This window comes from Schistocerca cancellata, chromosome 1 (assembly GCF_023864275.1).
Source record: "Schistocerca cancellata isolate TAMUIC-IGC-003103 chromosome 1, iqSchCanc2.1, whole genome shotgun sequence".
NCBI lineage: Eukaryota > Metazoa > Arthropoda > Insecta > Orthoptera > Acrididae > Schistocerca > Schistocerca cancellata.
In genome coordinates, this window is record NC_064626.1 from 1,018,695,651 (window position 1) to 1,018,710,658 (window position 15,008).

Here is a 15,008-nt window from a genome sequence, read left to right on the forward strand (position 1 = left end):
CCACAGTCACCACAGAGTGGGGCCGGCGAACAGCGGGAAGACGTGTCCAAAATGCAAGCACTTAAAACACCTCATAGGAGGTGGGATGTACAGCTTCACATCACATCAATAAACCATAATATTTACTTTCTCAGGGAGGGTAACCCCTTCAAAGGCCAGGATAAAGGCACCAGGATCAAAGCGATTGTCCTTCGGACCCTTCTGAACACGCCGAACAAAGTAAACCCCCTGCCGTCTGAGATTTTCCCGAAGTTCCTCATCAGTGTAAAGGATGAGGTCCCTGTGAAAAATCACACCTCGAACCATATTTATAGACTGTTGGGAGGAGGGGGGGGGGGGGGTAGAGGACATAGGAATTGTGCAAAGATGGTTACAGGCACAAAGGGCCACAGACTGGGCAGCTGAAGCACTTTTGATCAACAATGAACCCAACCGCATCTTCCTCAGAGAGTCCACTTCGCCAAACTTGTCTTCAATGTGTTCCACAAAAAATGAAGGTTTGGTAATGGTGAAAGTATCCCCATCAGTCCTGGTACAAACCAGATAGCGGGGAAAAGGTTTCGCCCCTAGCTGACGGGCCTGATCCTCCTCTCAGGGGGTAGCCATGGAAGGGAAGGCCGAAGCGGCACGAGAAGCAGCACTAAAAGAATCAGTGCCACGCAAAGAGACGGCCGCAGAAGAACAGCCAGAGTTCTGGACCCATTGGCATTTCATTTGCATAGCGTCCACCCTGATACCACCCACCCAGATCAGGGGCTCTCCCCACAGGTGTCACCCAGCCACAGTAAGGGCCGTCTGGCACGGCGACCATTGCCAGGAGTTCCGATGCTCCAGGATGACGAGCAACCACTCCTAGGCTCACATGAGGAGGTCACAGCTCAGGTATCAGAAGTTTGATCCCTGTGTGTTCAGGGGTCTAAACCAAAAGGGTGCATAGCGACTCCACCACACGGGATGGCTACCGTGCTGGCTATGCACCATAGCATCAGACGACGTGAAAGAAAAGGTGGAATGAACTAGGAGGGCACACGTCTGATACACTAGGTAAGGTGCTAATCCTCAAAAGGCTCACATTACAGAATAGAAATTTAGCGATGGAGGTCAAAACCCCAGAGGGGGGCCAGAGAATGCCAAAAAGATGAGGTGATTATGCAACAAAACCAAATTGCAACACCAAGATAACCAGGAGGATAGCCGGGCCAACATAAACAAGGACAGCAAGAGAGGGACAGGAGAGGGCGAAGGGGAAGGAGCAGGTAGAGGAAAGGAGGGGAAGGGCAAGGAAATGCAGCCCTGAAAAGGAAGGAAGGCTGCAATAGCTCAGGGCCCCATGCTCACCATGCACCTACTCACAAAAGAACCGTGAGCCCCCTGGGGGGTATCCATGTAGATGCAGATGCACATGTAGATGTAGACTCCAGGACCCAACCCAACTACCAACACACCATACATTCCAGCAGCTTACAAAGGATGTTGGTGAGGCTGATGCACTGATAGCTACCCACATAAAGTGGATTTTTACCGGGTTTGAGCACCAGAATGATGGTACTCTCCTGCCATTGCGATGGTTGAAGATTATGAGGAGATGTCACTTGTAGTCAGATAAGATATGTTTAATCATCTGACCTTGGATCCGATCTGGTCCAGGAGCAGTGTCTGGGCAATGTGCAAGGGCACTGAGGAGCTCCCACTCTGTAAATGAGGTGTTATAAGATTCACTGTGGTGTGTAGTGAATGAGACGACTTTCCCTTACAACCGCCATTTGAGAGTGAGAAAGGCTGGGAGGTAATTCTCCGATGCAGAGGCTCGAGCCTAGTGTTCGGCAATCACGATTGTGTCGGTAGATAACACACCATTTATGTTATCACCGGGAACACCTGTTGGGGTCTGGTACCCAAAAACACGTTTGATCCTTGCCCAGACTGGAGAAGGTAGTGTATAGCACCCAATGGTCGAGACGTATCTCTATCAACACTCCTGCTTCCAATGTTTGATAAGCTGGCGAATGCAGGCAACAAGCTGTTTAAAGACTATGAGATGCTCCAGGGAAGGGTGCCGCTTATGCCGCTGTAGAGCATGGTGACACTCCTTAATCGCTTCAGGGTCTGTCTTTCGCCGGGGACACCCTAAAGAGTGAGGGATCATGTTTTCTGGCACAGAAATGATTGTTGTAATCACCTGCTCAACCATCACATCAATGTTCCTGTATGGGGGAGATTCAACGGTGACAGCAGAGGTGAAAGTTTCCCAGTCCGCCTTGTTTAAAGCCCATCTGGGCAGGCATCCATGGGCCTGATGCCGGGGCAGTGACAGGAAGATAGGGAAGTGGTCACTACTACACAGGTCGTCATGTGATCTCTAGTGGATAGATGGGAAAAGTCGTGGGATGCAAACTGATAAATCAATGGCCGAGTTACTACCATGAGCCACACTGAAATGTGTGGCGACCACAGTATTTAAGAGACAGAGGTTGAACTGAGACAGTAAAGTTTCGACATCTCTGCCTTGGCCAGTAAGCAAGGTGCCACCCCACAAGGGGTTGTGGGCATTAAAACCTCCCAAAAGTACGAAAGGTTTACGGAGTTGATCAATCAGTGCAAGCTAATACATTCTGGGGTACTGCACCATCTGAAGGAAGATATACATTGCAGACAATTATTTACTGTGTCATCCTTATTCTGGCAGCCACAGCTTCAAGAGGGATATGAAGGGGCACAGTTACACTACAGACTGAGTTTAAGACATAAACGCTAACTCCACCTGACACTCGATTATAGTCGCTACAGTTTCTGTAATATCCCTTATAGTCACGGAGGGCAGGGGTCCGCATTGTCGAGAACCAGGTTTCCTGGAGGGTAATGTAAAAAGCAGTTGTAAAGCTTAACAGTAGCTGTAGCTCAGCCAGGCGGCGGAAAAAACTGCCGCATTTCCACTGGAGGATGATGTCATCTTGAAACTGGGAAGGCATGGAACATTCAATGAGGAAGTTTATGCCTCATGGACACCTGCTGCCACTGACTTATTGCCCGAGCAGTCTATATCCATTGTGTCTGAGGGTCCAGTGAGATATGGGTCCGGCGAGATATAGGTCCTCAGCGGACGCCAGAATCTCTACCTCATCTGCAAATGCAGAACTTGTAGGTAGTGGTGGTATGGATGCCACTGCAATTCCCTTGGTCTTGGGGATCTTCTTTTTGGATTGCTCTCTCTGCTCCTTGGGTTTTCCCTTGCTGGGAGGACTTCACTGATTCAGTCTCCGGGACTGAGGATGAGTGTGAAGCCTTACGACCAGCTGCTTTTGGGCTCCTCTGCCACTGGCAGGTGTCATCTTTCCTATTAGCAGAAACCTGGGAAGGAAGTGACCAAAGAGATCCCTTCCTAGTGAGAGGAGCCGAAGAAGACTTATGCTTCTAGTCAGATGGTAATTAAATGCAGATTACTGAAGATAAAGTTCTTTCAGCAAAAGACCACATCACATTCTTGGACAATCTGAATCTGCAAATTCCACTGATACGTCTTTATGCTCCCTGACAATGGACCATCATTTTTAAAAGTTAACACCCACTCTCCTCAATAGATTCCTGTGAGATGTTGGGAATACTCCTGGCACTGGTAGTCAGCTGCTGGGATTAATGTTTAGTTGACAGCATAATAATGAAATGTGGAAACAAAAACAACATGCTAAAAATTTTGATAACAGAAAGTAGTTTACTTGTGACTCCACAGAAGGATGGGGACTGTCCTCCACTCCATCAACCTCATCCTGGTCTCCATCACAGCTGTTGTCAGACTGCTCAGACCAGTGTAATGGACTGGCACGCACCCCCTGCAAAGGCCCGGCACGCACCTCCTGCATAGGCCTGGCACGCACCTCCTGCATAGGCCTGGCACGCACCTCCTGCAAAGGCCACAACAGTAACTGGAGTTAGCCATAAATATGGTGTGCTGCATACAAAAAAGTGTTTTCCTTCACATCAGATCCGATAAAAGTAACTCAAATTTAATGCCTATCAAACATAAAATGTCAAACAATGGAAACTCCAGGTAGGAGTATCAACAATGAAGGAAAAGGCAGGTTGCTTCTTACTATAAAGAAGACACAATTAAAAGACATTTACACAGTAGAAAGGCCACTGCTATCATCAGTAAAACACACACACACACACACACACACACACAGCAATTTAATGTGTCTGCTGTAAGATAAGCAGCAATCTCTCTTTTCTTACATTGTTAAACGTGAAATGTGTTCTTTCTCATGCATTCACACAACTGTGAATCCCAGAATAAAAACACTACTTTACAGAAATTCTTCAGAAACATTAGCCAAGTCTTAACCTTAATGTGGGATACCACACTTACTGTCACTGGATTTTTAAATTTGCACAACCTGTCAGTTAAGTTCTTTTAACAACAGTAAAGTAGAAAAACTGCTACACAAGTACTGGTACCAATCTAGTGTATCTATGTTATTGGCCCAAATATTGGTGCCCAACTATAAAGTTCTTAGTGCCTACATTTTACAACAGCTGAGTCCAATAGCTTGCAATCCCCATCCCTCCTCTCTCATTACAACCATTGTTACTGAGGGTGTAAGACAGAATATTAATCATAAAAAACTGTTACATTAAAATAGTAAATAATTGCTATGTGTATCTGCATACCACCTGGGGGCAGGGGTGGGTGGGAGAGGGGAGAGAAAGAGAGAGGAGAAAGAGAGAGGGGAAAAGGGGGGGGAGGGGTGAAAGAGGAGAGAGGATATATATATAATTCAGCAATTTATAAAAACAAAAAGCTGTAGAATCTCTGATTTACAGATTGTTTTATAAAAATCACTTAATCACAAGGGAGACAGACATGCAGTAGAAAGGGTAAGGCTCACAGTGATGCTGGGAAGAAAAACACATTCATTTTGTCTCTATTGGTGACCTCTGATTTTGTACCTCTTTAACACTGTAACTAAACATCCAGCACAGTTATAATCTTAAACATTCACATACAAAGAGAAAGTACAGAGATACTGATTGAGTCAAAGGGTACATTTGAGAGAGGCAGCTATTACACACTGTTCCTCTACACTCCACTTCTCACTACCAGTAATGATAGTTTTCTTATCTCATGAATCAATGGCAGTAGTACTGCTATAGCTACCTTTAATGGCTGCAAAACAACAACTTACTCAGTACATGGAAAAGATGCACCTTTCAAAAACTATTTCAGTTGTAATATGCAGCAACACTTTAACTACTGTAGGACACATCACATTTATGTTTGTCAAAATTTACTTATCAAAAAAATTTCTTTTGCTATTGATAAAACACCCACACATCCAAACTTCGGGGTCCTCCACACTGCAGATTTTGGTGAGTAAAAAATTTAGAGGTATATGTTTCCCATCATAGCAATTTTCATAGATGCTGTATATAATAAGCACAAATATATTCACTGGAGATTAATTTACTGCGCAATACCACATTTCTGAATTTACCTTGCAGTTTTAGTGCATTAAATATAGAGTGATCGTAAACCCTCATCTTATCATACCATTCCTTTTAAAGTCCTGTAAAGTTTCTTTGTAGAGAAGATTGCCCATTACACATTTTTCCAAAGAATTTTTTGGTATGCTCATTATATTTCTTCACTTGTAATGGGCATGTCAGAAGTTCTGAAAAAGTATAAAAATCTTTCCTTCATTTCAAGGTCTTTGACAGGCTTCCTTTTCTTTGTTTGGAGCCAATCACAGAGAAGGACAAATGGGAACCTTCCACAATTTCTGTGTGCTTTCAATTAAAGAAAGATACACATTTCGACTGCTGCTAAAAATCTGTAGACAATAACTTTGAACAACGGATGATCTTTAGTAATTAGTGATAGCTCTGTAACTATGTTTGAGCTGTTGTTCTGATCAAATCAGCCTGTAAGGTGTTGTCAGATAAAAATAGTGGCAACGAGTCCGGTAACCCAAGATTTCATCGCTGGGCAAAGTGGGACAGTGAACCAGAATGTGGGCCACTGTCAACTGTGTGCTGCACCGGCACTCAGGTGAGTTTGCACGGTACAGGAGGTAACTGCGGGTTGCCCAAGTGGAGCTGGCAGAGGACAACTGATTCCCTGCGGGAGCCTGCATGGAAGACTTCCACACATTCATAGTCTCCTTAATGACACGCAGTTTGTTTTGTGTACTGTTATGCCATTCCATCTCCCAAAGCCGAAAAACCGTATGGCCTAAATCAGAATGCAGGTCAGGTTCAGAGCTGCCCATCCTCAGAAGCAGTTTCAGCGTAGCCTGTTTGGTCAGCAAGTTCATTGCCGGGGATGCCGACGTGTCCTGGGGTGCCACATAAACACCACTGAACAATGGGACCGGTCCAGGGCATAGACGGACTCCTAGATGGACCTACATGAGGATGGTGAGGGTAGCACTGGTTGATAGCTTGTAGGCTGCTCAAGGAGTCATTACACAAAAGAAACGATTCCCCAGGGCATGAACGGATATACTGAAGTGCACGAGAGATGGCCACCAGCTCTGCTCTGAATGGCCTTTGTGGGTGTAGGCAAAGCCAACATGGCCATTAGCCATGCCACTACTACGAGAACAGTTATCACTCCACCAGTTCCTCGAATTCCTGTCACCTTTCAGAACTGGGAGACTACACCTGGCCCCCTTGATGGTGGGGGCACTTCCCTCACTGTTGCTATGCCACCTACTTTGGGAGAAACACCCCTCCAACCAGCGGGGATTTCAGTCCCCACTTCTGATCCAGAGAAGTGTAAGGCTTCTTCAGCTCATCTTGCTAGGAAGGGGTCCCTTGTGTCACTCACTTCCCAGGTTTCTGCTAGTGGGAAAGGTGACACCCACCAGTGGCTGAAGAGCCCAAAAGCAGCTGGTTTAGGTGTCCTCGCCCACGAGATGGAGAATGGGCAGGACTGCAAAGTAACGACGAGAAAGTGGGCTAAATATCTCAATGCACGATGGACACAATGCACCATGTAAGGCGCCCTTCCCCAATTGGCTCGCTCTTCGGGAAAATTAGGAAAAATGAAGGTCAATAAAAAGGCCGAAACGTGTGAGACTCCTTTTAGTCAAATCTTATGCAGAAATACTTCGGGCCTATTCTAACCCCTGGACCCGCTGGGGGGGGGGGGGGGGGGGATTAGAAGTAGTTCAGGTTATTTTGTTTGGGTTCTTCATGTTTTTTTCTATTTTGAAGGTATGAATGATGTTATTTGTTCATTAAATTACTGTTTGGGTACAGTGTTTAGGAAGGGTATTAGTTGAGGGCGACTGGTGACTTTGAGAGGCGGGAGATGGAACTGGGAGGAAGGGGGATATGTATATTTTATTTTGTTTTTTAATTGTAGTATGTACGGTAAATGTGTTTTTGTGAGTTACTGTGTTTCTTGTATACCAAAACTGGTGTTTATGAATTTTTGAGTTCTGTTGTTGGTTATGGGTTATTATGTTGGCTTGTGACAGTTGGGTAACGTGGAGTTCATTTTACCTACATCAGTGAAGCTACACTTTTGATTTTAGCTATACCAGTGATTGCTGGTTTTGAGATACAGTGAACTTCGCTTTAACTATACGGGTGAAGTGAACTATCTGAGATCAGATTTTTCGTTCTTCTTCTTCTTCTTCTTCTTCTTCTTTTTTTTTTACTGAGGTCTTGTTGAATATTTTGTTTGCTTGACCTCTGCATTACTATTTGTTTTGACATGTCTTTATTATAATGATTGTTGTATATTTAGTTTATCCCTGCCAAAAACCTTCTAATTTCTGTGGCTGCCTTGTTAGTTACACATCATTTCAGCAATTAAATATTTGTGTCTGTTCTTATGGGTAACATATGATGGCATGGTCACCATACTGTGTAAGCTTGAAATACGTGTCTCTGCCATCTTGATGATTTCACAGGTCAAAGTATAGTACCACACATTTTGGTTATTCTAATGAAGGCACCCTTTTAGACAGACAACACAACATATGAAATACATTCACAAGACACACTACTGCTTCACGTTCAGATGAAACAAAGGCCATATGGACTAGTTGGTAGGCTTAACTCCTGAATCTGTTAAATTTTCACCTTATTATGCCATTATCTACCTACTTCCAAAAATAAATAAAGCTGACAATGCAGGTTATCCCATCGCTACTGGCTTCTAATGCTGAAATGAACATATTTCTATGTGGAAAACCATTTGTTTGAAAATTTCCATCATTTACCCAGGACATTAACCACTTACTTGAACTCTTATTCCTACATACTCCTACTGTTGACACATCACAGCATACTAACACTCCACGACTATAAGAAGTGACACAAGCAGTGTGAGGACATGCATTATTCTGTTCCAGGATGATCTTTTCAGGATATCTATTGCTCAACACACAATGGTGTGTGGATGTAGCACACAGCATTTGTGGTTTGTCCATGTTCTAGAAAATCGATCAGAATCTGTTGTTGTGTTCAGTGCAGGCAGTTCAGGGGTGTCTGCTAAGAGGCTTATCATGGGTACCTGTGTTTCCACCTCTGAAATGTTAACCCATGTTAACACTGCTGGCACCCATGTAGATATCTCACTAGGCATGTTTAACTCTGAAGTGAATTTTAGCAGCACATTTTCCACCTTTAACAAAGAATTCAATGACATTATGCAGTCTTAATGAAATATTGATACCTGCCATTTCTGAAGTACTGCTAGTGGTCATTTTATAGACACTGACATCAGAAGATGGGGGACATGTGGTGTAGAATTTTTAGATTAGAATCCTGCAGTCGTATTTGTTATGTTGATGGAATTGGAATTTTAACAATGGGTTCTTGCGAGTTTCAGTTGGTCCTTGTAGCTAACAAAGCAATACCATCCTGATGGACTGATAATATAATTAATGTGACTGGGACACAAGCCTCATGAAACATCCTATGGATGACATCATTAATCACACAAAAACATTATGAGAGAAAAAGTAATGGAACTTCCACAGGAATAGAGAGCTTTCACTTGGGATTGTTTTCATTATGAATGTCTTCAATCAAATAGTTGTTAGCACCAGATCACAATGTGAAAATAGGGATTTTAATCATGGATGAAAATTGAACTGTTGAGTGAGCAATGCATTATCAATTTGGTGGCTTTGCCAACCCACAACAAAATTGTCATCTACCTAATGTGGGCGGTCAGTCTGTCACCGTAACTTCCACAAAATACGTCTGTATAGTGACGTAATTGGTCAAAGCAGAACAGCTGTATCATGGTCTGCAATACACTTATGATCTCAACTAGACCTACACTGATGTAGTAAAGAAAACAAATCAAATTTTCATTCTTCCTCAATGGACAGCCGTAAGTCTAGAGAACTACACGATTCAAATCAGTGACATTGATTTGCAGTAGGATTTTGGAACCTATACTGTGTTCAAAGATTGTGAATTACCTCGAAGAAAAGATCCCTTGTCTGACAGCCAGCATGAGCTCAGAAAATATCATTCTTGTGCAACACAACTAGCTCTTTATTCTCGCGAGGTAATGAGTGCTGTCAACAGATGATCTCAAATTGTTCATGTATTTGTAGATTTCCAGAAGACTTTTGATAACATTCCTCACAAGCAGCTTCTAATCAAATTGCATGCCCATGGAGTATTGTCTCAGTTATACGACTGGATTCACGATTTCCTGTCAAAAGGTAACAGTTCACTGTAACTGATGGAAAGTCATTGAGTAAAACAGAAGTAATATCTGGTGTTCCCCAAGGAAGTGTTATAGAAGCTCTGCTGTTCCTAACCTATATAAATAATTTTGAGACAGTCTGAGGAGCCCTCTTAGATTGTTTGCAGATGATGGTGTCATTTATGGAGTGGTCAATCCATAAGAAGATCAAAGCCCATTGCAAAATGATTTATACAAAATATCTGTATGATGCGAAACATGGCAATTGACACTCAATAATGAAAAGTGTGAAGTCATCCACCTGAGTATGAAGAAGAATCCATTAAATTTCAGTTGTGCAATAAATCGCACAAATCCAAAGTCTGTAAATTCAACTAAATACTTAGGGATAACAGTTACGGACAACTTGGACCGGAACGATCTCACGGGTAATGTTGTGGGGAAGGCAACCCAATGATTGCATTTTATTGGCACAACACTTTAGAAGATGCCACAAATCCACTAAAGATATGCCCACACTACACTTGTCATCCTCTGCTAGAGTACTGCTGTGTGTAGATTACAGAAGTGTCCGTTTCCACCCATCTGCTTTGACCCACGACATCACCAATATGGTGGAAATGACCCTTCTCAACGTCTCCAATATGGCGCCTTTAACATCATTGCATAAATGACAACAAATACGAAAATACATACAAAACCAACCAACACATCTCTCTCCAAAAATATAGTCACACTAACGGGACCAGTGCAGAAAATTGGGGGTTTTTGGGTGGGGACAAACTAAATATAAACACATACAGATGCACACCACAATCCCAAACCACACAAAACTATCACTTCTCTTCTCCTACATAGCTCAACTGCAATTGTCAATACCACAAATTAAGAGACCAACCACTTCAAAAATTATAATCACACCACAATTGTTGATACAACAAAACCAACACCTAAACCAACAAAAATTGGAATCCGACACTTCCCTTGACCTATATAGGTCAACAGCAGCTCACGACAGCAAAACACACACAGCTACGTCACATTGGAATCAGACACTTTCCTTGACCTATATACGTCAACAGCAGCTCACGATACCAAAACACATAACTGTGACGCATTGGAATCTAACACTTCCCTTGAGCTATATAGGTCAACAACAGCTCACAATATCAAAACACAAATAGCTACACTGACAAACTGGAATCAGTCACTTCCCATGAAATATACAGCTGCGATACAACTGACGATACCAAAAAAATTGAAATCGAGTACTCCCCCTAAGATAAATACATCAACCACAAGTGCTGATACGAAAACATCAACCACCAACACATGCAGTAAATAACACCGATCCAACAACACATAAAAACCCCACCCAACATCATAACACGAACAACAGATCCTAAAAAAAACTACTACTTACCATAAAAAAGTTCCAGTGCTACACACTAATCCCCAACTCGCATATTCTACTTGCATACGCCGCATTTCACTATCTCCGTCACAAGCCCAAAAAGTTGCAGAAACTTAATGATGGACAACATGTCATCTCCCATTTCAGCCCACAGACATGCACTATTATACTTAGAAGTCATATCCATACCTAACAAAAGAAGCCACAAATTGAATTAAACGACTTACCACGCGGCAAACAGCAAACCAATAACATCAAACGACACCGTGATAACATAAACACAACGGGAACTTAATTCTTAACTCACTGACACTTTCCATCTTCTATAGCAGTCATGACCGATAAATGCAAACTTCAGGCACCGACACCCAAATGAACCCAGTACATGACACCACTGACCACAACAAGACGACATCTGCAATAACTCAACACACTCAAACTAAACTCTACGCCATCATGACATCACACAACACAACATCCTTACGTCACAGGCCACAGCAGACGCGTGGAATTGGACGCCTCCGTTGATCCGCTGTGTGCTATGGTATCCTTACCATGTAGGATTCAGGGAGGACATCGAAAAGGTTCAAAGAAGTGCAGCTCATTTCTTATTAAGACATAAAGGGGAAAGAGCGTCATGGATATGACATGTGAGTTGGATTGGTTATCATTAAAACAAAGGTGTTTTTTGCTGCAACGAGACCTTTTCATGTAATTTCAATCTCCAAATTTCTCCTCTGAATGGGAAAATATTTTGTTCACGTTCACTTACAGAGGGGCAGGTAATCATTGTCATAAAATATAAGACATGAGACATTGCATGGAAAGAGTTAAATGTTCATTTTTCTCGTGTGTTGTTTGAGAGTGGAAAGGTAGAGAAATAGTGTGAAAATGGTTTAATGAACCCTCTGGGGTATTAACTGTGAACTGCAGACTAAATGTAGATCATGATTCCACACAGACATCTAGGTTGGCCAACCTCTGCTCCCTTCACCCCCCTCCCCCACAAACACCCTATAAAAATAAGACAAGCAGAATCTTCCACAACCTGTACAAATAACTGTAGGTGCTTGATCATAGACAATATTTCTTTGCCATTTCCACAAGAAACGTCCTACTCATATTAATCTCCAACTATAACAGACAAACGGCATTAATAATTCAAAACTCAACAGAGAATCCATCAGCCCAAATACACAAAATCAAAGTAACTGACTAGCAATTTGGCCCAAACGCTTCCAATAACATCTGACACACTCAACTCACAATGTCAAATGACTCACTAACATAACAAACAACTTATAAACATAAACATCCAACATAAAGAACACCCCCAAAAACTGCCACCTAGAAATATGACCCGACTCAAATTGCGATGAATGTGTACGATGATCTGTGATGTTTCTTCAAACTGATTTTGAGGAATACACGTATGCAATGAATCCTCGATGTCTCACTAGGAAATGACAGTTGATGGACAGTTCTGTACAGAAACAAGCCTTGACTTGGCAGGTCCCAAATCAGATTGATAGCAACATTTCTTTGGGGTCCACAAAGGTCAGGGGTCGCTTAAATAAACAAATACCGTTACCAAAGAATGTTATTGTCTACTATTGCACAAGCTGCACAGCATATCCTAAACCCAGTAATGTAACACAACATACAATGGTTTAGAGCATTGGTCAATTGGGGTAGAGAGTGGTGCCACAACTTCTACTAAACATTGATCCAGCATCTGGTCAATCTTGGATCCTCTGCATCACAATCACCTCTGAAATGACAGCAAACTCAATGTGTTCAAAAAAGTACTGTAGTGACTAACCTCAAAGGCTTTAGGAATGCCTACTCATGCTACAGACACAAATATGGCTGCAGTGGAGTGGATGAAACTAATCTTAAATTGAGTTGCATTCCCATGGCATAAATGGGTCAATGTTTTTAACTAAGAAATTTAATTCCCCTAAAGCACACTGAGTTACACACAATTACACACAATTATGGGTTACTTTCTAACTTGCAACCGTATTTATACAGCAATCTGAAAGGTTCATACAGCATAGTTACCATATCTGAGTTCCATCAATTATGTAAATTATATCACACATCATTTTGTAATAATACATGAACATACCACCCCATAACAGTTAGATGTGTGGTAATCCACTGAGACATTCAAACCAATCACCACAGTTAACTGGAATAAAAGTATATGCTGCAAGAAGTTTATGAAGAGAATGAATAACTACTCAATCAATATAATACGTGTGGAACTGGCCAGACACCAGAAATTTTTAAAAAACTGGCCTACTTATCTACAGAAGAACCGACCCAATGCATTTCATCCACATAAATTTACATTACGAACGTACTTATCTCCATTACAATTTCAAAGTGGGTTTCCTATTATCATATTCATGTTACAGACTTATCGGCTACCTAGTAACGTTATAATAGTGTCCGTGAATAAATCCAAACCAGCAGATCAGCTGTCAAATGAAATAAACTGTTATTATAAGAATATATCAGAGAATGAAAACTCTTGCAGTTTCAACGTCACGCATCAACTGAAATAATCACTGGCATTTATTAGACAACTCAGTTTCAAAATAAAATGCATTTTCTTTTGCAACGATACAACCTAATCGAGGCATTTTTTGCAGACAGAAGTTAATTAAATCATATCGTAGTCATCCAGCACATACGTTTGGCTGCATCGCGCAGAGTCGTAGAAGGCCAAATAAATAAATAATAACAACGCACATGTCAACTTACGCGCTCAGGCTGTTCCGTACGAAAGCGATTCCGTGACATTTTACTTCTACTGCTTTGTTTACTTCCACAGGTAATACCAATCTTTCACTATTTCAAGTTTCAACATGTCACAGCACTCCACATTGCATCAGCGAGTGACAGCCGTGAGCCGGGGAAGCACACGAACAGCTGTGTACGCATTGTGCATGTATGGCTGCGTTTCTGATTGGCTGCTGACCATAGCTGAGACTTATGTTTTGATTGTAGCGTCGTCTGCTAGTGACTCGAGCTTACTTTTTCTCGCTGCTCTGGTCTAGGTTATAGTCTGTAGTATCAAATTTTGTGCTGTTTTACCCTTCTTAATCTTCATTTCATTACATAATTTGTTATTGTGTCTCATTGTGCAAGCTGCAGGGGATTTTATGTTTTCCCTCAGTGTACTACCCAAAGATATTCAAAATACGGATATTCCAAAAGATAGACCTATTCTATAGGAAAGAGGCCTTAAGGCCCGTCCACACGCAACGATCTGTCTGCGCAAAAGTCTGCGCACATCACATCTGCGCAGACACATCGTTGCGTGTGGACATAAGATTTGCACCAACCTGAGGTGTGTGCAAGAAGTTGGAGGTTTGAGCGAAACCTCTAAAATCTGTGGGTTCAAACCACATCTGTGCAGACAAGATGGAGCGTGTGGACAGGAGATCGCCGCAAATCTGGCGCGAAACAGCTGTTTGTTCAGTCTAGTGTTTGTATTTGTGCGCACAGGGCATTAAAATGGCTGATACTCGTCAGTGTTCTCGAGAGTTTGTAAGTGAATTCATTGAAATATATAGAAACCACCCATGTTTGTGGAAGATTAAAGTAAAGAATATAGTGACTGAGACAAAAAGACAGCAGCATACAATGCTCTAATTGAAAAATTGCGGGTATTATTTCACTCAACTCTTGTTTCGATATTGCAGTTGAAAATTCCAAATCCTTGTAGCTCCTTCCTGTTGCTAGGAATCTTAATGTTGCCGCCAGCCGTTCATGAGGAGAAATTGCCCTTCTCTATACAAGTATTTTTTTCTCACAATATGAGGGGCTACAACCTTTAAGAGATAATTATAAGTTTCGACATCCATCCGAAAATAATTTTGCCAGTCGTTAGGTTCGCCCTGCAACTCC

General features: G+C 42.2%; 1 protein-coding gene across 4 annotated transcripts in view; it reads right to left on the bottom strand.

The window, feature by feature from the left end:
- The window catches only part of LOC126089373 (uncharacterized), a 56,430-nt gene extending 42,359 nt beyond the window's left edge, over nt 1-14,071 (bottom strand). The window contains exons 1-2 of one of the 4 annotated variants that reach the window (XM_049906905.1): nt 13,860-14,071; nt 3,714-3,899 (exon numbers count right to left, since the gene is read on the bottom strand). In XM_049906905.1, the coding sequence (XP_049762862.1) occupies nt 3,714-3,899; nt 13,860-13,898 (225 nt within the window). In that variant the 5' untranslated portion in view covers nt 13,899-14,071. Of the gene's footprint in view, nt 1-3,713; nt 3,900-13,847 lie in introns of all 4 variants that reach the window. The other 3 variants (XM_049906906.1, XM_049906904.1, XM_049906907.1) reach the window with 3 other exon arrangements.
- Nucleotides 14,072-15,008: the final 937 nt, after the last annotated feature.